Here is a 22,867-nt window from a genome sequence, read left to right as displayed (position 1 = left end):
AACATTTTTGGGTGCTGTTACTATAGTTACTTGACAAGGTTAACACTTCCTTAGCTGTTTTTCTGCTGTAGTACAAACTTAAGTACTTAATATGCTGGGGAAAAAAAAGCAACTAGGGCAGGCGTGTGTAACCTGCCCGTTTTGCATTAAAGGCTCTGAGATGAGAGTTTTCCTTTGGGCTTTTGGAAAGGAGTAGAGATGGAGGGAGAATAATTTTGGAATAAGGAGGATAAATGTCATAAACATCTGTTGACAGGCACTGCAAGAGAGATTCTTAAAAACAGGAAGGGTAAGACTGAAAACAGCTAGCTATAAGTGACATGATTGCGCCAGAAGGCAACAGTTAGGAGAAGTGGTATTACCACTACAGGCAGAAATCATAGCAGTCCTTAGGGAGTGTATCAGTGAAATAGTAATAAGACCCGTAATTATTTTAAAACTGAGCAGTTGGCTGCAGTGTAGGAATGGGGCAGACATTTGGGGAAGGCCTGTGCAGTGGGAAGTAGGCTGGGTAGCATGGCGAGGTGTGCGAGTTCAGCTGGCGTGTGTGCTGTGGAACGAAGCTGGAGTGAAGAGTTCTTCCCCGCCCCTTTCCGTGGAGGCTTCCACTCAAAAGGGGGAGTTTTTCTGAGGTGGCGCCTCGGTGCTGCTCTCCTAAGCGAGCTGAGGACTGAGGCAGGAGGGGCCAGGCTGGGCTGGGCCGATGAGGTGTGTGCACCCTTACGGGAGCGTGTGGGATGGGCTGTAACACACGGTATACCCTGCTTGCTCTCGGCAGCGGCTGGTGTGACGTGCCTTTTCCTGCCTGCTCTGTGTGCAGCTGCAGGGGTGACCTGTGGCTGTGGGTCAGGACGCGCACCAAATCCCACGGTGCGCCCAAGGAGCATCCCAGCCCCACGCTGCCCTGCAAACACGGGGACTGGGGTAAAGTGCTACAACGGAACTTGGTCTGCTCGCCGGGTCTGCATCCCAGCCTGACTGTGCAAAGTCACACGCGGGACGTGGCTTTTCCTTCCCCCGCCGGAAAACTGCCTCAGCACAGGGCGTGCAAAGCGTGCTCGTACCCCGTGCAGGGGCTGCGCGCCGGCGCTGCCCGTGCTGCGGGCGGGCTCCCGCGAGCGACCGGCGGGCACGGCGGCGCGCGGGGCGCGCCCGGGCGCGCGGCGGCCACGTGGCTGCGCCCGGCCCCGCCCCGGCCCCGCCCCCTCCGCAGCCAGCTCCCGGCGCCGACACGTCAGGGCTGCCGGGTCCTGCCAGGGGCGTGAGCTTGGGAGACCCTTCCTCGGCGGACTGGCGGCGTCTCTCTGATTTTATGCAGACAAAAAAAAAGTCTGGGCTGTCATTTAAGCCTGGTCACAAGTTTCTAGTGCTTTGTGTTATGATCGCTTTTTAGCAAGCGATCCACTTCCCCCTGTCAGGACGCGGCAGCCCGTTTCCGTTTCCGCCTTCGTGTCGGTGGCGGAGCGGCACCGGGCAGCGCCGGGAGGGAGCAGCGGGGCCGCGGCCGCCGGACCGCCCCGCGGCCATGGAGACGCTGTTCCGCCTGCCCTTCGCCGTGCTCGAGTGCCCCAACATCAAGCTGAAGCGGCCGAGCTGGGTGCACATGCCCTCGGCTATGACCGTGTACGCGCTGGTGGTCGTGTCCTACTTCCTCATCACCGGAGGTGAGGCCGGGGCGGAGGGGGGCCCCGCTCACGGAGCAGCTCTCCTTCGGTCCCTGCCACCGGGACCCCGTGTGCGGGTCCGAGCCGCCCGTAAAACGCGAGCCCCGGGCAGCCCCCCGCGGGCCCGCGGTGTCAGCCGAACCTCGCTGCTGCGAGTCAAAGCCGGTGCTTGCTTTCCTCCCCGCAGGAATTATCTATGACGTGATCGTGGAACCTCCGAGCGTGGGGTCGATGACAGACGAGCACGGGCATCAGAGGCCGGTGGCTTTCTTGGCATACAGGTAAGAGCAGGGCCCTGTTCCCGCTGGCGACGTGCTGCAAATGCCTGAGCTCAGGGGAATAAACCCTGTCTTGCCGAGCTGTGCATCTGTTCCTTCCCTTTCCTTCTTTCTCTGCAAGGCAGGAGTTGCTTTTTATTAGTTCTTGGTTTGCTGAGAACTGTTTTTTGATTTTTACAAAAACCCCACCAAACCAGCATTGAAACCAACAGAAATCAAACAACTTAGTCCTAAAACTTTTGAAAATGAAAGGTCTGGTAAAAAGAAATTGGTTTGGGCTGTCAGGTTGAACTTTATACTGGATGCAGATACATTAGATCAATTTTTGTTGCAGAATATGTAAAGTAAAGTTTGGGAAACTTTTGTTTGTTACGTTTTAAACTCTAGTGTACTTGGGACTCTGGTGCGGAACATTGTTACGAATGTGTAACAACAGGGTCTTGGCTGTGCCCTTGACTTCTATTACTAAAAATGAGCTAGAAACTCCTAGAAACAAACCAGTCTGAAGAGAGTTAAGTCTGCTTTTGAAACTGTGGGGGGGTGGGCAGGTGTGTCTATGTGTGGGGAAACAAATAATGATTTCTATTAAATACCCAAAAAGTTGGTTGAATCCGTGAGGTCTGTGATGTAGTTGATGTGACGGATTTTGTCTTGGACTAGACGTGTGTTTCAGACTGGGTTGAATTGTTGCAATGTTGACAAATCAAGTTGCTGCGGGGAGTTGCTAGCATCTGTCAGTGTAAACAAGACAAGAGAAGACAAACTTGTTTGTTTCCAGGATATGAGGCAGTAATGATAAGCTTTATTTCTGTCTGGGCATCCACTGTAGTTTCATCAATGCCAGTTTTATGAGGTTGCTAATTAGGAGGACAGGAAAATGTCTTCTTAGTGACTGTGGGAAGCAGGAGACTTGTGATCCAGGTGCAATATTTCTTCTGCATCTCATCTTCCTCACTCTCCTTCTCTTTCTATTTGTAAGAAGGGAGTCCAGCTGTCTGGGCTGACAGAGAGCCCCAGGGGGCACCCTCAGTCTGCTCCCTGCAATGGATCCATGCAGACTCAGAAAGCAGCAGAACATCCTGCAGGATGTGTTTTGGAACCAGCAGATGTGCTTCACATGCTGCCATAGCGCTTTGAGAGGAATTTGTCCTGAGAGGAGGATTCAGGCAGTCCTGCCTAAACATGGGGATGGAAATAAGGTGGTTGTGGTGCCTTGCCTTGGGCCCATCTGTATAACTAGGGACCTCCTGGTGGTTTTGCAAACCAGTGAGCTGGGTGGTAGCTGTTGGTATGCACAAATATGTATAAATCCTCCTCTGTGCTGGACTGGGCACCTTGCAGACTCTTGTTTCTGGACAAAAATTGTATATTGAAGTCTTGATGTAATTGTATGACATCGGTTTCCTACTGGCTTTAGTTAGAAAGTCAGCCATCAAAGTTAATCATCCTGTGTGTTTGTACAGCTAAAGCATGTTGAGTAGATGGGGTTTGAAATGTAAATAATTTCTTGATCTTTTTCTGACTCTTTTCACCTTTTTTTTTCTCCTTTAGAGTAAATGGACAGTACATTATGGAAGGCCTCGCATCAAGCTTTCTCTTCACAATGGGTGGCCTAGGATTCATAATTCTGGATCGATCCAATGCACCAAATATTCCCAAGTTGAATAGGTTTCTTTTGCTCTTTATTGGATTTGTTAGTGTGCTTTTGAGCTTTTTCATGGCCAGAGTTTTCATGAGGATGAAATTACCGTAAGTGATTTATTTATCTTTCAGTCTTTATCCTCTTTTGTTGCTCATGTGTGCTGTATTAAATTTAAGAGTAACAGAAAATATGATGATCTTCAGCTTGAATATAAGTTGCTTTTTTCACTGCTTTTTTTGAACAAGCTACTTTGAATGAGGTTTGATGCTTCTCTAAGATTGTGCTGTAGCTAAAAAAGGGTGACAGTTCCTGGTATGTTGGAAAATACGATGAGTCTGACTTGCTCAGTTTACCTTAAAATTCATTGTATGTACTGGTTAGGTAAGTAGCTACAAAGCAGGGCTTTGAAAACTATGGAACTGTTAAAATACTGTAGCTTTCAGGCTGTGCAAAATCCAAGTGCAGGTTTTCCAATTTCACCCTCCCCCCCTACCCCCCCTCCTCCCCTCCCCTTCTCCCCTCTGTATTTTTCAGTGTATCTATTTAATTTAGAATAGCTGAAACCTGATGTTTAGAGGTACTGGTAGGTAATTTTTGGAGTAGCTCCATGAAGTGTTGAATTAATTGTGACAGTCATTCTTCTATCCTTAAATACTTTTTTTTTTGCCTCTGCAGCATACTTAAAAAATTTTGTTTATAACAAAGAAGTGATGGGTTCCTTGGCAACCAGTATCTGGATAGGGACCTACCCTATATTTTCTTGCTTCACTGAGGCGATAAGGTTTTTTTTGCTTTATTGAGTTCATGTGTGTCTGTACAACAGTTCTCATTCTGAAATTCATGAAAAGATCAGGCCTTCAGAGAAATGGAAGAGAAAGAGAGACCAGATTTGTGTGAAGTGTCAGAAAAGATCAGGTTGTATTGAGTATCTTAACACGTAGTTTGTGTAAAGGACAAATAAAAAACATTTCTTAGAGTATGATGTGGGCTTCAAAAATTCCAAACAATTACCAAAGTTGGATTAAGAATAGTCTAATGCATTTTCAGTGTTCATTGAAGAAAATCAACTGAGGAAGGAATGTGTACTTAAGATGGCCAAATAGTCTTGATCAGCAGAGGCTTTTGCAGTCTTAAGTTTTGGTTTAAGGTTGTCTGTCTCTTGATTTTTGAGGAGAGCTGCCTATGTTTGCTAACTTTTTCTCTAAATTAATTTTCTTTCTGTAGGGGCTACTTGATGGGATAGTACCTCTTGTGCTGTGTGAAAGTTCGAGCTGAATTTCCTCCTCTTCACAAAGTGTTTTAAGAAGAAACAAGATCCATAGTCACCATCAACAGCAAAGAGACCTGGCCATGAGAAACAACTAGGGAAAGTGCTTTCTCTGCAAACAAACTGTCACTACCAGTGGCTGAGCTGTAGTTTTCAAGCAATGTTTTATCATTTCTGATGTAGAGCTTTTGAAAAAGAGAAAGCTGTGTAGCTGAGTATTTCTTTTATATTTCATCTCAGTGTGAAGTAGGGACCCTACCGTTAGCTCTACCTGAAAGGAGTATTTGCCATTGACGGTTCTTCATTGCAGGTCTGTCTCCTCTTCCCAGTTTGGGACGATTATGTATGTGAATCAGAGAAGAAACACTCAAAACATTGATTTTCAGGTTGTAATCAGAAAATTAGTAACTTTGGATGCTTTACAGCCAGAATACAATGAGTCTGAAATTATTGTGAAGGCATCTTTGACCTTGATATTAATGCTCTATGTGAGCAAATCCAGACATGCACTGGGAAGGGCAAACTGTATGAATGTGCATTTTTTTAAAGAAAAAGTGTACAAAAGGAGCCAAATAAAACTTATTTTCTAAAAAATCATTTTAAATTTGTGCAACTTGTAAAGCTTTTTCTTGTTTGCATGGACTGTTCTACATTCAGACCATGACCATGTAATTTCAGCTTTGCTTTTCACTGTTGGATAATGATTTTTTTTTTTCTTTTAGTATCAGGGACAAGAAACCTTATTTTCCATGAATTTGTACTGTATGCAAATAACATGCTGTTATCAGTAGCTAAGAACACTTACTTCTGAAGCTGCTGCTTTTTTGTCTGAGGCAAAGTTCCAGTTTAATTGTCTTAATTTTAAAAGATTGAATGTTGCTGAAATGTTTCATCAAAGTAATGTGTTGGATTCTGGGAGAAGAAAAGATCCCTCTCAATCACCATAAATGTCTTTTTTTTTGCAATCCATATGTATTTGAAGCACTATTTTAATCAGTATAATAATATAAAACAGGAAAGTTATTTATTCCTGTAATTGTGAAGTAAGCATTACTGTTCACATACTTAATCAAATTCCTGAGCTAGTTGCTAATCATCTGCCCTCAGGATATGTCATTTCCACTGCCACATTCTTACATACAATGTAACACTTTTGCATCTGTTCATCTTACATGTTTGTAATTAAGATTTAAGGTAGTTTAAGCTGTTTCATGAGGTTCATAACTGCAAAATTTCCAGTCTTTTTGACACAATTATCTTTTGGTCACTCTGGTTTTGGTGAGACACATGCTTACCTTCACAGGGGGAAGCATTGATATTATGTAAGTAAATAACTGGATCTTAAGTCATCTTTTTAAATACTCTGAGAGGCAAGTCAGACCAGAAAGTCAGTTCACTGACTGTAAGCAAGGCTTTTCTGGCTCAGTGCTTCTTGTAGTGCGGTTGAGCTTCAGTATCCCAAGTTTGCAGCTGGTTCTAAATGAGCAGACTCTTTGATTTTAAAGGCATAGTTCAGTGCCTGTGCTCTGTGAGGTGCCTTTCACTGCAATTGCATGCCAGGTGATACAACTTGAAACAGCAATTGAAGCAGATGTGATTGCAAGGTAGAATATTGTTTTGGGAGAGCAAAACTAGGTGACTCCCTCTGAAATAAGGCTAAAGGGACATCATGGTATTTTGGTCACAGACTCACAGCTAGGTCTGGTATGATCATTGCCAAAGTCTGGCACAGAGAGCCAAGACAACAAATGCAGAGCAGAAGATGGACTACCCAGAAATGAGGCACATGGCAGGTGGGAAGATGGCAGAATGCACTACTGGAGATTGGTTAATTTTGAAAGTTTGCAGGCTTTGTCACCCAAGGTAAAATTTCTACTGAGTCAAACTGCAAAGAAGTATTGCAATATGTTAGATGAATCCCCTTTGCAGTGAAGAAAGGTTGGTATTTTCTGTAATTGTCTGCTGTTCTTCATAGGTAACAGCAGGTGGCCTCCAAAGTAGGGGCTTGGAATAGTAATCTGAATGTTTCAGTGACTGAAAGAAAACCTGTAACTAGTGACAATATCCATCTGTGTTTCATGTTCATATCTTCACGGTTCAACTGAACAAGATTGTGGGTGAGAGGTTAAAAACAAGGTAAAGGTAAAACAGAGCTTGCAGGAATACATCTTTCTTGATTAAATTGGGAAATTTGGCCTACTTCCAAGTGCAACAGAAAGAATCAGGCTGAAGTGTAGAGGTCTTGATTTTCTGGCTGTCTTGATGGAGAAAATACTGAATGCATGGCTTCAGTATAATCTCTGAGAGATGATGCCTAGTCAGTATAGTGAGGAAGACATATATAACTTGTGTAGCTTTTGAAAGTTAGTATATACATATATGAACCCTTAAATTATTTTATACTTAATCAAGTTAGGTTGAAAAATACATCTAGATGAAAAAGAACAGACATTTTAACTTCTTTTTTTTTTTTCCCCAATGCATTTTCCAGACTCCTGCATATTGTGGAATAGTAATAGAATCATAGAATTATTTAGGTTGGGAAAGATCTATAAGATTATCAAATCCAACTATCAACTCAGCACTGCCAAACCCACCATCAAACCATGTTCATGAGTGCCACATCTCCATGACTTTTAAATACCTTTAGAGGTCCTGGTAAGTGATGGAAAGTAGCTCAGTGAGCAATTCTACCAGTTGCTTTTAGTGAGGATCCTTGGATGGGTCCCATCCAGGCCCATGACTACAGCAGGTCACTGACCACTTTCCCTTGGATTATGGGGGCTTCATTCTGCCCCCCCATCCCTGTCTTCCACAGAATTACTTGTCTTGTTATTAGAGACTGAGGCAAAGAAGGTGTGAAGTACCTTAGTCTTCTCCTCATCCTTTGTCACTACATTTCACTCCAGATTCAGTAAAGGATGGAGATTTTCCTAAGACACTCTTTTTTGCTAATATATGTTTAGCTGTAATGTTCAATTGTCTTTTATAGCAGTAGCCAGCTTAAGTTCTATGTGGACTTTGACCTTTCTTATTTTCTCCCTGCATGTCCTCTTGACATTTTGTACTCCTCCTGAGTTGCCACTGCTTCTTGCAAAGGTCATAAACTTTCCATTTTGTTGTGACTTTCAGCCAAAACTCTCTGTCCAGTCTGCTTCCTGCTTATCTTGTCTTTAGGCATATCAGGATAGCCTGCTTCTGCATCTTTATGCTTTCCTTCTTGAGGAATGTCAGGCCTTCCTGGACTCCTTTGGGACCCAGAGGGACTCTGCCAGTCTGGGCCATAAGCAGGCCAAAGTCTGCCCTCTGGGAGTCCAGCATAGCAGTTCCACTGACCCTGCTCCTTACTTCTCTGAGAACTGAGACATACGTGGAAGGTTTGTGTCACTGAAATAATTTGGGGCAGAAGGAAGATGATTCAACCATTTTGAAGAAATATGCATAAATATACATTCTTAATATATTAAATAGGAAGCACTATGTGTTTGACTTCTTAAGAGTTACAATCTTATAACCTGAGAAAATCCTAAATTTGTTTTCCTGCCTCCAATACAGGGAGCCAATGTGCCTATGGGAAAGACAGCAATTCTCTTTTTTTTCCTGACACATATGGAAATCCTGCACGCAGTGGAAACTGTTTTCCTACAGCATAGCAATGTCTGTGATAGTGTAATTGGTATTGCACATTTGTGAATGTGATTATTGTATTTTCCCTACATCTTTATGACTTTCCCAAAATGGGTTGCAGCAATAACTGGCCTATTTTCAGAATTTCTAATGGCTACTTCTCAGCACTGCAGTTTCTTTTGAATATATTTCTTCCAGAACATGGTAAAAGAGGATTGAAATTATTAGAAGAAATTAATTGGAACAGTTACAGTAGAAATTTCAGAAGAAAGTTTTGTAACACTTTGCAGTCCCATTAAGATTTTTCAGCTATATTAATGTTTGGAGAACTCTGGAGAGATCTGGATTTTAGTGACAACAAAAAATATAACTACTGCATCTAACTCTTTTCAAAGGGTAGTGTTTAATGGAAGTGGATAGTAGGAATATGGGAGTTTCTAGATGATTTCGTTTCTTTGGTAAAAATTATTTGTACTGGTGTCCAAGAACTGGACCATAAGCTCATTTTAGAGCAACAGCTGTGGCACTGTAATGGGAGTCAAGCACATCTGACTTCCATGGTGTTTTAATTAGAGATGCAGATGCAGGGCACTGCATTCTGCTGTCCAGTATCTTGAGTCTATAAGGCAATTTGTTGAGCTCCTGTTTGATTATATCAGTTTAGTTACTAATGTTCTTCAGGCATAATATGGAGTATTCATTATGTAGCTATCCCATATGGGTTCTATAAAAGTCAAAGCTCTTCGACTGTTCTACCTGCAGGCTGGAAGAAATAGTATTTATCTCTGAATAAATCAGACCAATATGCTAACATCTGCTGCCTAATGCTTGTGAAAGACTGACATTTGTAATTTCCTTCTCTTTTTGGTATCAGTTTTCACTACAGTGGTCAGTGTGGATGGGGGGACTGGTTTCCCATTGTGGTTGGTGGAAATGTTATGGTTTTAGCTGGAAACAGGGAAAGAAAAAGTTTGAAAGTACTCAGACTGGTTGTGTTACTCTAAAATAAACTGTGAAAGTTAAATTTTTTCTCCATTACTTAGTAGACAGCTTAAATAATTTCGGTACTTTTAGGTATTTTTGACAGATCCTGCATTATAGATAATACGTTTACTACATTCAGCTTTCCAGTGTATTATCTGTCTTTAAATGCACATGAAGACTATAAGGAATGGGGAATAATAAAAAATAACTGCAGATGGAAGAAGAACTTTTGGGGTGTGGGGGAAGCATTTTAAGCACCTGGAAGAAAATGACAAAAAGATGAGTAGCCAACTTGAATTTTTAAAGAATAGGTCATATGAAGAAAAATGCATATATGAGAGTTATGTGCCCCATGGAGCAAAGAAAATCAGATGTTTGGGCTTTAGATTTTGATACTGTCTTGCATGTTTTGGAAACTTGGCTTAGCTAAAACAGCTATAAGCTGAATTCCAAAGCACTTTGAAAAGCATTTTCAGAGAGTGTTTACTGATGAGTTGATGTCCTTATATCAAAGTGGAAAGATATCTTACTTTTTAGGTCTGTCCTGTGGCTAGTTTTGTTTATCACCCACTGACCTGTATTGAATAGAGTGCACTGACTAAATAAGCAGAGATCATAAAACTCAAAGACTGCTGGGAGGGCAGAATTAGGATGCATAATAATCCTAACAAATCAATGAGTGGTCTAAAAAAAACTAGGCTGGTTTATTCTTTCTGGGAACAAGTGCAAAGTATCAGTGCTACTCAAGAAAAATAGCTGACAAAATGTGGGATGTGAGTAAGTCCCCAGATTCTGCTGCACCACACATTGAAGAGGAGAGCAGATTGCCTTTTGTGCAGCAACACAATATCATATGGAGATACTGGCAAAACTTTTACCTTCCAGGTACAGGAGACATAAAATTAAGTGTGAAAAGGAACTAAGCTATTTTGTTTCTGCGTTAGTAGTAGATAGAACTTCAATAACAGCAAGGAGAAGTTGGGGTAATACTAGAAGAATCTTTATTAGGGTAAAATAGTTTAACACTGGACTAGATAGTTTGTGTTAGTGACAGCATTTCTGCTGAAGAAACAGAACAGGCTTGGCAAGCAGGCTTGCCTGTTAAAATTTGCAGGTACCTTTGGCTTGTTTTGGGATGACTGACTGGTTTCTTGAGGTGTCTTTCAGCAACTGCCCCTCTTAATTATTCCATGGCTGAGAACAAAACTTTTGACCTTCCAAACACTTTGTGTCTTTAAAAATAATTGTTGAAGGTCTTTGTAAATAGCTAAATCTGTCCTTAAAAAATATCCCTGCAGTGCAGTTGTAGGACAGAATCCTGCTGGCCTTAGTTCAGTCTGAAAAATCAAGTGGTTATATGAGCTAGACATGACAGCAGAAAGTAGCTCCATTAACTGCCTACTGCCAGAACAGAAAAAGGAATTAGCTGTTGGGGTAAGGAAAGTAGAAGTGTATGGAGGAATGTTTAAGGTCTTTTTCTTTTCAAAATTTTATCTTAGTCCTTCACCTAAAATGTGTTATGATTAGACAGCTGTCAGTATAGCTGTTGTATTAGAACAGGGCGATGAGTGGGAGGAAGGAGCCTGTGATATTTCTAGGAAGTATCTTGCTGATGGGGCTTTTTCTCTGTTTTTCCTCTCTTTGAGCTGGAGCAGCAGCAAGACACTGATACATTTCTCAATTACAAAGACTTCTCCAGACACCTCCTTTCAGCAACTGTGCCTCACTGACCTGTGGAATTTAACTTCTTTTGTGTTTTCCTCAAGTGTGTCTACCTCTCTCTAGTACAGAGCTTGTTAAACTAGCTCTGAATGCTGTGTTTCATCTCCTTTTGCTTGCCTGATGCTGGTCAGAGCTTATTCAAGGTCTTTATCCTATTGTCTTTCAGCAGCTGCTATCCCTGTTTCTTTGCTGTCATTCCAGACTTCTGAGTTTCAGGAGAACACTGTTGGTTTTGATTGCTTTCTTTCTAACTGCTGTGGTATTTCTACCTTCAAAGGGTATTATTTATCAGTCTCCTCAGCTTTTCTACTTCCTTATTCCTCCTCACTGGTACTTGCTCTTTTATCACACTGAAATCCATCACTTAGCCACACCAGCCATTTGGCTGTCTATGAGCCTTGCTCCTCTTAGTATTCCTACCTCTGTTCCTTCTACTCTGACTACAGGTCCTTCCATTTTCCTTGCTGGCCATTGTTTGAGCTACTTTACCCTACACTGACTCCACACTTCATTAGCTCCTGCTATCTGTGGCAGAGCTTAACCTCCTGGCTTCCCCCCTGCTTTCATCCTTTCTCATCCTCTTGTTGTTTCTTTGTCTGTTCGTTTTCTCTTAGCTGTCTCATATCTTTGTCTTTATTGTTCTACACTATACACCATCTGTTGTGCTGCTGCCTGCATGACTCATTCTGAAAACAATAAAAATCCTACTGCAATCCCAATCATTACACCAGGGAGCCAAAGAAGGTATGCCAAAATCTACATCAACAGCAGTCAAGCTAGGATCCTCATGGAATTCAGGTACATAATTTTTGTTTAAATCAGTATAAGTTAACTGCCAAATACATCTGAGAATCCTGCCAAAGCTTCATCACAACTCTAAGGAAAGGAGGCAGTTGTTTCCTGGGGCTGGATTTAAAAACACCTCTGAAGGGATGACCTGCAGGTTCTTAAGTTTCTTAGCAAGTAACATGAAAAACATTTTTTTCTGCACATACAGTTACTGAGTGTTTTATGAGCATAGACAACATATGGTCTGTACACAATAGAACAAACTAAGAAAAATCTGTCATAAATATCAAGATTCATATACATAGTAGACAAGGCAATAAATATGAAAGGTCATAAACCCAGGGAAATGGAACATTCCATCAGACTTTCTTTAAAGGTACACAATGTACATTATGCTTAGAACCACTGCTAAATAACAATATTATTGACAAACTGTATTTGAATCATAGTTTGGTTTAATAGCCTAAGGAGGAATAATTTCAGATGTATGAAGAAGTTTTTTTCCTCTACTGTTTTAAAAGGCAGCAGACACAAAGTTACCGTAAATATTTTTTAGTCTCATCTAATACCTAGGCAAACCCAAGCTACACTTCACTGAGATCTATGGAGACAGACTTGTGCAAAGAGAAATAATGCTTGTAGTATATTGGATGTGTCTAAGGATTGTGTTTAACCACTGCTTGTTTACTAGACTGAACAAGCCTAATTTTACCTGCTTTGCATGGCTGCCTTTGTGCACCTACATTTGGAAAATAAATTACTTTTACTTAAACACTTTCAAGAATATCTGAAGCTGACTAAGGAAATCCTTCCACCATTAGTATTTCCAGCATTGTCATTAGCTGCTACTCAATCTGTTCCAACCTTGACACCTTTAAATTTTACCTTTCTGCAGTTCCAATCCCCTGTTAAGCTGTTGCTTCCCCACTGGATGGCAGTCCCTGCAACGTTATTTGTTCTGGGAAGGAAAGTCCAGCTTTAAAGCAGCGAACTGAAATCTCAGACTGCTTTGTAGATGAATATGCACACAAAATGTTACAGCTCTGAGTATATTTGCATTATTTTTTATTTTTCTACAGTATAAATGTGTGAGGGATTTTTCTGTATGTGTCTTTCAGTCAAATTAATTTTCCAATTGAGACTTCAGGGCTTAAAACTGTGCAAGAGGGTAACACTTCTGTGGATCAATCCAGCCAAAAATTTTTAAGCATTTTACACAGACTAGGTCATTAAAAAGTGAATGCATGTCTGTGTGTGTATATACACATGGACTTTATAAATAGCTCATAAAAAGGAAAAAATCTGGAGTTTTAAAGTCATATGAATTACACAGAACTACAGTGCTTACTTAGAAAGATTAAAAAAAAAATAAGGTTTCAGTGTTTTAATTGAACATCCACAGTACATCTGATGGTGGGGATGGAATTCAATGGCTAAAAGGAACAGATTATTTAAGATACAGTAGGTTTGCAGATCAGAACCACATAGTACTGAAATTATGTCTGATGTTTTAAAATTAGAAGTCAAAGCCCAGATTGCAGAGGTAGAGAAAACCATATGGACTTTGCCAGGATTTCTGTGTATATGGCTTTAGAAAAATTCCTGGCAAAACCTTGGGCTCTCTGTGCTGGCATCTGTCTGGAAGTAAAAAGGTGAAAAAGTATTGATACAGCCCCCATAAAATACTTCAATCTCTAAGATGCATTTGCCTAGGTGGAATGGTTTTCACCCTAGTTTATTTTAAGGCAATAAGAGTCTGTTTCACTTGGATAGAAATTTCTGTAACAGCATATTACAAATAAGTCCTGTAGAGGTCTCTTCAAAAGTGAAAAAGAGAAAAATCAAAATAGGAAGAAGAATGTTTGCTTATCAGCACCTGCAGAAAAGACGCCTTTCAACACCCTGAGCATTTCAAAGCACTACTGTCACACAGGTGGCTGGTTTTGTGCATCTTTTAGAGGTGTCATGTTGAGATGGTAAAGTGACTAGCTTAAAGTTATGTAGCAGCTTAATCACTGTGCTAGGAATAAAATTAAGATCTAATTGTCAGTTCTGCATCGTACTAACAGCACTAGAGACTGTCAGCAGCAAGCATTCACTGAAGTTTTTAAATTTTTTTTTTTTTTAATTCTAGATAATTTCAGGGTAACAATGGCTTTTTAAATGCTTTTGTCAAAGGACACTTTCTGTAGAAAAAAAATTGCAGCAACATTTTATTGAAAGTTTAAGAACAGTATGTCCTGCTTACTGGTTTGTTGGCAAGCTCTGTCTCTTCTGTTTCCTGAAATGTAGACAGCGAGCTCATTCCTTCACCCTCCTTCACAACTCATATATTACTGGAATGGTTACTCCCAGATCTCTCCAATTAGTTCATTGTGCTAAACTTTCTCCCTTGATAAATTTTGAAAGGAACTCTGTCAGATTTTCACTTCTGTTAGCTTTTTTCTTGTGCTGCATATACTTCTGCTGAAACATCATGTTACTTTTTTCCAAGCACACCTCACTTTAAAACTGCCTCTGATCCTGTGATACCTTCAAAATTAGAGGACTGGAGTCGAGCTTGGTGCTCGGACCAGCCTGATGGTGCCCCTCCATCTCCCCCTGTTGCCCATCAATTTGCAAATTGCCCAAGGGCAATTTGTAAACTCCTTGGGACAAGGGCAGCCTCTATTTCTGTCACACCTTGTCCACGTTAAGAACTACTCAGCATTTTGGTTACACCCAGAGTAGATTTTGCATTAAATTTCATCGCGTGAAACCCTATCACCAAATTCCTAACAAACTGTACTTTCTGTCTGACTGAGGTTTCAGATTACTTTCTAAAGCTCTCTTTGCCACTTTTCCACAGTTTTCCACATCCAGCTTTCCTTTCCTTTTCCTCCACCCTCCTCCCCAGTTTTCTGCTTGCCGGGAAATGCTTGTGCCCTCATTAGTGTGGCCCATTTCTTTGCATTTTCAAGGCTTTTATTCAAACCCTGGGCCAGCAACTTTCTCCCTGCTTATTCTGAGCTTTTCTGTGCCTGGGAGCATGCCCTGACACACCCTCCACTCCTGCCCAATCCTTTTCCATGCTGACGCAATGTGTTTCTTGGTCTGCCGCCTGTCCTGATATAACCTTATTCACTATCCCCACGTAGTCACATCCTCTCCCTTAGGAAGAGAGTGCTCTCCTCAGCTGGACAGGTCTTGCTATAATAATATGCAGACCATGGGTAGATAATAAAGTATGTTACTTTTTATTGTACTTCAAGCTGACACCAAGGGCAGAAGCAAGTTCTGCAGAGAGTAGGGCAAACAGCCACATGGCAATGAAGCTACAGCAGCTCCAGTGCAGCTGGACTCATGCGTATTCTTTCTGAGTGCCTGTCCCATCAGAAGTGGTGAGGAGAAGGAAAAATTCTAGGAATTTGATGATTTAGTACTTTATTGCAGGGGAAGTAGGATATTCAGTTATTGTTGATTTTTTTACTTCCTATGCTGAGGAAAATGTCCCTAAATAAAAAATGTCTTACAGGGTTGGAAAGACCAGTCATCAATAGAGGATAAACTTGGAGTACAGTTCAAAACTTTGTTCCTGACTGAGATAGAAACTACTTTGTTGCTACCACACTGGCGTGGTGGGGGAAGGGCTTTGGAAGGGCTTTGGGAATGGGAAACAGAAAAGATTCATTTCTGTATTTCCCCACTGTTTTGAGGAAGTTTCACTTCTGTAACCCCCCTATTCCCCTCCCCTAAGTGATTCCCATTGGACTTGGCCCATGGGGTGATCATGATGTGCCTGGGCTGGACACTGTCTCTATTGTTTAGACCTTATCTCTTAATTTTGCTGTATAAAAACTGTATCTGGGCAGCAGCCCAGGGTTGTTTGTCCCTGTGGCGTTCAGGCAATACAATCTCTCTGGACTGCACACAAACTGACCTCTCTTTGTCTCTTTATCCTGAATCCTTGCAGCGACCGAGGTGCGCCGCTGCTCGGACCGTACCAACCCAGCCGCTGCCTGGTAAGCCCAGGGCAGCAGGACCGTGGCAAACCCCGGTCCCCGGAGAGGACAGCTAGCCGGAGGGGTCCCGGGGGGCTGGGGAGGAACGGGGGACAGCCACAAGTGGCCCCCAAAAGCCGCAAGTGGCGCCCAATGTGGGGAGTCGTGCTGGTTTGAGTGGCCACACCGAGCTGCCGCGGGCAGCCCGCCAGCTAAAAGCTTTTCCGGACACTTTGCTATCTGTGTCACCGTGAGTGACAGAGCCGTGAGTGGTGCGAAGAAGCTGCCGCGCAAGCTGTCAGCTCCGCGGGGAGAAGCTTTCGGACCGCTCTGGTAGTGCGGGCATTTACCTTGCCACACAGCTCGGCAGGACTGCTGCTGCAGAGACAGGTGCTGATTTCGGTCTGGTGAGGTTTTCGTGGATGCGGACGGCACTTTCCTAACACCCGGAAGACTGTTTGCGGAGACAGGCACCATTGCTGCAGTGTGTTTTCTGAAGAACAGTGGTGGGTAAGTCTTGGTACTGGCAGGAAAGGGTCTGGCCAGGAGACTGGAGGTAGGTTCCTGTGCTCCCAGGGTGAGACACACCAACGCGTGGGTGTGGCAGGAGTCTCCGCTGGGTCTTTAGAACATTGGGGTTTTCGCTGCAGAGTGGTTGAGATTTTGCTGTGCAGCCAGCGATATGGGTGTTACGCTGACTACACAGCAGAAAGAGATTTATAAACAAGTTCAGGAGCCCCTGCAGAGAGCAGGTGCAAAAATTTCTAAGAGCCTTGTGAAACAGTTTGTCAGATGGTTATCAGTAAGTTTTCTGGAGGTAACAGAGCAAGATGTGAAAGACAGACAATTTTGGAAGCGTGTGGGTGCAGTGTTGAGTGAAAGGACAAAGGCAGGAGATCCCTCAGTGAAAGAAAGTTTTATTAGAATCTTTTTGTTGGTTTATGACATTGTGAAAGAAAGTGCAGACACTCAGGATGCTCAAGGAACAGAAAAAGGTCCGATTGCATCCCCTGTAACCTCCTGCATCCCCTGCTTTGAAAAAACTAATCGTGCAGATGTAGTTCCAGTTTTTAACCCTTCTCCATATCATGATTTCGTTCCCACAGCTCAGAATCCGTGCTTTTCCCCCTTTGCCCCCGCCGTGCAGCCACCACAAGATGGAGGCGGCCACGCCACAGTCCCTTCTTCAGCCCAGAATTCCTCGCTCCCCGTGCCAGCCCAAAACACACCCCCAGCCCTCGTATTCCTCCCTTTGCCCATCCCCAATCTCAACCCCTCCTCCCTTGCAGTGGTTCACCCCACAGCTCCTCCCCTCGCAGTTGCACCACCACCCCTTGCCCCTGCCCCGCTCCACACGGCACTGCCAGCTGCGGCCACTCCCACACAAGGCACCCCTCCTCTTCCTGGGTCCCACAGCAATGGCAGAGGTGGTGCTGTCAGCTCTGGGAAACAGAAACTGGTCAGAAATGCCGATCCCTTGTTCATGGTTATTTACAATGCGAGAGGACAGAACCCTAGGTGGGAGCCCCTTTCTTACGAGAGTATTAGGGAGCTCTGCAAAGCAAAACATGAATTTGGGGAAAGGAGCGAATTTTTTAAGAGCATTTTAAAAGCTACTCTAGGTTCCAAAACACTTGTCCCTGCTGAATTGAGACATCTTTTTAACTGTTTGCTCTCTCAATCTGAGTTTAAAATGTGGGAACGAACTTGGAAAAGGTTGGCAGGAGACCAGCTTCCAGAGATTTTGCAGAGTCCAACCTATTCCACAGATATAGAAGATGAAGAGATCACTTTAGAACATCTAGTGGGTGAGGGTGATTGGAGCCAAGCTGAAAAGCAAGCAGCAGGCATTCCCAGAGCAGTGTTGGACCTGTCCAGGGATGCCGCAGAACGTGCATTTTTTAACATGCCTTCTAAAGAACCTGTCATTTCTTATATTGCTTTGAAGCAGTCTGTTACAGAGCCATTCATGGATTTTGTTGATCGAGTGAGAGCTTCGGTTGAGAAAAGGGTGCAAAATCCAGAGATCCAAGATCAGCTCACACTAGAAATTGTCACCACAAATGCAAATGAAGCCTGTCAGCGAGTCATCCTGGCCCTTCCAGCATCACCTCCACCCACACTCGATCAGCTTATTGAGGAATGCACGAGGAAAGCCACACTAATGACCGAGGACTTGGTGATAAAACCATGGGAAAAGGTGGTTGCAGAAGCAATGGCAACCCCAAAAACACGAAGGGTTGCAAGGCCTCCTGCACCCAAACGCCGATGCTATTTCTGTAACCAAGAGGGACATCTCATAGGCCAGTGCCCCCTTCGAGGGACAGTGCCTTCACAAGGGGGGCAAGTGGGAGCAGGGGAAATCTCCAACCAGCAAAAAAACTGATTGGGGAGTGTGGTCCTATCCCACATGATGACACAAATGGGGTGGGCCAGGGCATTGTAGCCAGAGCTGCTGTTCACCACATTGTACCTAGTGTCAGCAGCCAAGCTTATACCACTGACAAGACTGAACCTTACTGATTGAGACTCACTAAACCTGTTCATTTTTCTAATCAGGACTGGCATTTCATCACAGCTACAGCAGAGCTGCTGCCCCGCATTTGAGACTGCGAAACTTGCAGATGGAATGATCTACTAAACTGCAAATACCTTGTCATCTGGGACATGAAGTACACTCTAAAGGAGATAGGAAATCCCCCCTGGCATCGTTTCACTCAATCTCAGGACCTTCTATCTCATGGCACGCTGTGTCCACCTCCCTCTCTTCCTGGTGGAGAGACAGATCATTGCGCAGGCCATTCCAGTGCCCCATCTTTTGTGTGATGATCAGGCCCTCTCAGTCTTTTACACCGAGACACTGGGAGAGGAGAAACCCCTCGTGTGGTGTGGCCTCCAGAGTGAGGGCCATTCTGTTCTCCTTTAGGGGATGATGGACACAGGGGCAGATGTGACAGTCATTCCCCCTCACAAATGGCCAAAGCAATGGAAGTTGGAAAATGTAGGCCACCCTGTTGTAGGTGTGGGAGGTCCAAAAGTGGCACAACAATCCAAAAATGTGACCCAAATCAAGGGGCCAAATGGGCAATTAGCATCTCTACGCCCATTTGTTCTGGACTCAAAATTCACCCTCTGGGGGAGAGATGCCATGTCCCAATGGGGGGCAAAGTTAGAGTTACCAGGCCCCCAGGATTTTTAGGTGCAGCCACTGAGGAGCGCCCTACCCAAAAACTTAAGTGGCTCACAGATAACCCGTGTGGGTAGACCAGTGCCGCTGACTACAGAAAAGACGAGAGCACTCACTCAAAAGGAGGAATTGGCAAAGGGACATATAGTAGAAACCCAGAGCCCTTGGAATTCTCCAGCGTTCATTATTAAGAAACTGGGGAAGGACAAGTGGTGGCTCCTCCACAATCTGAGAAAAATTTATAACATCATTGAGGACATGGGATCTCTTTGACCAGGGATGCCTTCCCCATCTATGCTCCCCCAAAACTGGAAATTGTCAGTGCTTGATGTCAAGGACTGCTTCTTTCAAATTCCCCTACACCCAGTTGATGCACCAGGCCTTGCCTTCTCTGAGCCCTCTCTTAATAGAGTGGCTCCCCATGAAATACTACCATTGGACAGCTCTTCCTCAGGGTCTCAAATGCTCTCCCACCATCTGTCAGTGGTATGTGGCCAGAATTCTGTCCCCAGTCCGTGCCAAGTGGAAAGATTGCATTTTATATCATTGCATGGATGATCTCCGTGTCTGTGCCAACAGTGACAACGTACTTGCAGAGGCATTAGAGGACATTATCACAGCCTTGTCGGCGGTTGGATTTGAGTTGCAGAAGGAAGAAGTGCAGCACCTGCCACCTTGGAAGTATCTGGGCCTTGAAATTGGTAACAGAACCATCACACCCCAGAGACCGACGATAAATGATGATCCCAAAACATTAAGAGACCTCCACCAGCTTTGTGGGTCTCTCAGTTGGATCAGACCCACCCTGGCTGGGGCTCACCACAGGAGAGCTGTCCCCCATCTTCAATTTATTGGGGGGGGAAGAGTTAGACTCCCCGAGGGCCCTAACCCAGGATGCCAGGGCTGCTTTGGAGAAAATCCAGTCCACCTTGGCAGACAGACAGGCCCACAGGTGTCGTGAGGGCCTGCCCTTCTGATTCATCATCCTTGGTAAGTTGCCACACCTCCGTGGGTTGATCTTTCAATGGGACACAGACCAACAGGATCCCCTCTTAATCATAGAGTGGGTGTTCATCAGTTGTCCAAAAGTATCACCAAGCCACAAGAGCTGGTGGCCCAGCTGATCATGGGGGCCAGAGCTCGTTTGCAGGTGTTGGCAGGGTGTGACTTCGCATGCATTCATCTCCCTATCAGAATATCCACAGGGAGACTCTCAAAGGAAATACTCGAGCACTTGTTTCAGACCAATGAAAACTTGCAATTCTCCATAGACAGTTTCACTGGACAAATTTTCATCAACCATCCAGGCCACAGATTGTTTGAAACACAGTTTCATTTGATTCCAAAAAGTATCCAGAGCAGTGAACCACTGAAAGCACTGACAGTTTTCACAGACGCGTTGGGAGGGTCCCACAAATCTGTGATCACATCTAAAGACCCCCAGAGTCAGCAGTGGGAAGCTGATGTAAATGTTGTGGAGGACTCCCCACAGGTTGCTGAGCTGGACGCTTGTATCAGGGCCTTTGAGAGGTTTTCAGAACCAATTAATATAGTTACAGATTCGGCATATGTGGCAGGTGTGGTGTCCAGGGCAGAATATGCAGTGCTCAAGGAGGTTTCCAACCCAGTGATATTCAGTTTGCTCTTGAAACTAATCCATCTGGTTTCACACCGAGAGCAGCCCTTTTTTGTAATGCATGTGAGATCACACACTGATCTCCCAGGTTTTATAGCAGAAGGTAACCGCAGGGCAGATGCACTGGCCACCCCCCTGCAGCTGGTTGGCCAACCAAACATCCTCCAACAGTCCAAGGTAAGCCATCAATTGTTTCATCAGAATGCCCCAGGACTGGTCCACCAATTCCAACTGCGGCATGACCAGGCCAAGGCAATTGTGGCTGCTTGTCCCCAGTGTCAGGAGTCCACTTTACCAACTGTGAGTTCAGGAGTTTACCCGTGGGGACTCCGCAGTTGTGAAGTGTGGCAAATTGACATTACACATATGAGTATATGAGGAGTTCGGGAGGTTCCAACATATACATGTTTCAGTAGATATTTTCTCCGGAGCAGTCTTCGCCTCAGCCCACATTGGACAGAAAGCTGCAGATGCCAAAAAACATCTTATGCAGGCATTTGCGACCTTGGGGGTCCCCACTACCATCAAAACAGATAATGGCCCAGCTTATATTTCCAGAGCATTTGGTGAGTTTGTACAAGAGTGGGGAGTGAACCATTGGACGGGAATTGCACACTCCCCCACCGGCCAGGCTGTGATAGAAAGAATACATCAGACTTTAAAAAAGGTCCTCTTTGCCAGCGGGGAGATATTCAGGCCATGCCTCCACAAATGAGGCTCTGCAAAGCCCTTTTCACCATTAACTTCTTAAATTGTTCTTTTGATAGGCCTGAACCCCCAGTCCTGTGTCATTTTAAACAACATCAGCAGCTCAGACCTGAAGAGAGACCTCCAGTGTTAATTAGGGATCCAGACTGTGGAGAGATCCAGGGTCAACACCAGCTTATCATTTGGGGACAGGGGTATGCGTGCGTGTCCACATCCTCCGGACTCAGGTGGATTCCTAAGAAATGGGTCAGACCATATACTGCTGAACAGGGAGTGAGTCCACCACAGAGTGACCCCCCTGAGGCTCAGGGGAATCCCACAGAGAACACAATTGCGTCAAACACAAAATGCCGCAAGGAAGGAGGAGACCCCTAATTCCTGTTTTCCTTTCTACTGGCAGAGCAAAGTGTATCTTTTTCAGAGTTAGTTTACCTTGTTGTATGATTTTATCTTTCAGATTAGCAGAATGTCAGTTTCCACATTCCTGCTCATAGTTTGGTTCCAGAAAATGGCTATCTACTCATTCACGGTGGACATGTGGATTGTTCCACAGCCCAAGAAAAATGTGTGGGTCACACTCACCCAAGCCTTGAAACAAGATCACATGTGTTTATCTACTGCCTCAGCAGAAAATCCAATGTACACATGTTTAGTAGGGGTTCTGAGCAAGGGAGTTCCCAATCAGTCTGGTCTGCTTGCAAAAGCAGGTGAATAAGCAGGTGAATGAAAATAAAACACCTGATTCATGGGCAGAGTTCTGTAGGCACCAAGGAATCGTAGAACAATTTAAAATACCGTTGCAAAACCCCCTCATTTTGTGGCAAAGATGGGTCCTACACTTGCCCACTGCCGAGGGAGAGCCCCAGGAATTAGAACTACTGGGCTCCGCAAAAGCTGAATATTGAATTCAATTTGATTTTTCCCCAACCAAAGAGATAAAAAACTATATGAGCAGGTCAAACAGTACAAGGTAGAATTCAGAGTGGGTCAGTGGTGCACAGCTGTCTATAAGCTGAGGCTTGCAACCACCACTGATTTCCTTCCCTGCAAGCTGGACAAGGGAGTGTTTCATATCTGTGGGGACAGAGCATACCCAGGCATCCCCTCTCGTCTTATCGGAGTCCATGCATCTGACGCTTGCTTCCCCCAGCATGACCCAACTTCCAATTGGGCAAGCAAAAGGGGAAACAAAAATTACTAAGCGGAAGTGCAGGTCAATTTGATGAACATTGTGATACAGAAATTTACCATTGGGCAAAATCCAAAAGAGTTGCCGTCTCTGTGTTTTTACCATGAGTTGTGGCAGCCAAAGCATTGAGTGAATTAGGCAATCTAGAATGCTGGGTGACGAAGCAGGCAAATTTAACATCAGCAGCCCTGAGT

At 44.1% G+C, this 22,867-nt stretch overlaps 1 protein-coding gene across 1 annotated transcript; it reads left to right on the top strand.

Annotated features, from left to right (window-relative positions):
* Positions 1-1,460: 1,460 nt before the first annotated feature.
* Positions 1,461-5,448, top strand: OSTC (oligosaccharyltransferase complex non-catalytic subunit). The gene is made up of 4 exons (XM_021525485.4): positions 1,461-1,664; positions 1,852-1,945; positions 3,494-3,691; positions 4,809-5,448. The coding sequence occupies exons 1-4, from the start codon at positions 1,526-1,528 to the stop codon at positions 4,825-4,827; spliced, it is 450 nt and encodes a 149-aa protein (XP_021381160.1). The 5' UTR covers positions 1,461-1,525; the 3' UTR covers positions 4,828-5,448.
* Positions 5,449-22,867: the final 17,419 nt, after the last annotated feature.

The sequence above is a fragment of the Lonchura striata genome, chromosome 4 (assembly GCF_050655825.1).
Source record: "Lonchura striata isolate lonStrDom1 chromosome 4, ASM5065582v1, whole genome shotgun sequence".
Classification (NCBI taxonomy): Eukaryota; Metazoa; Chordata; class Aves; order Passeriformes; family Estrildidae; genus Lonchura; species Lonchura striata.
The sequence above is the reverse complement of the archived record's forward strand: the minus strand, read 5'-3'. Positions and strand labels throughout refer to the sequence as shown.

Excerpts from the sequence above, each read along its gene's own strand:
- OSTC (XM_021525485.4), top strand. The coding sequence starts at position 1,526 with ATGGAGACGCTGTTCCGCCTGCCCTTCGCCGTGCTCGAGTGCCCCAAC. Across the intron at positions 1,665-1,851 it reads CTACTTCCTCATCACCGGAG|GAATTATCTATGACGTGATC; the intron begins GTGAGGCCGGGG and ends TCCTCCCCGCAG. Across the intron at positions 1,946-3,493 it reads GTGGCTTTCTTGGCATACAG|AGTAAATGGACAGTACATTA; the intron begins GTAAGAGCAGGG and ends TTTCTCCTTTAG.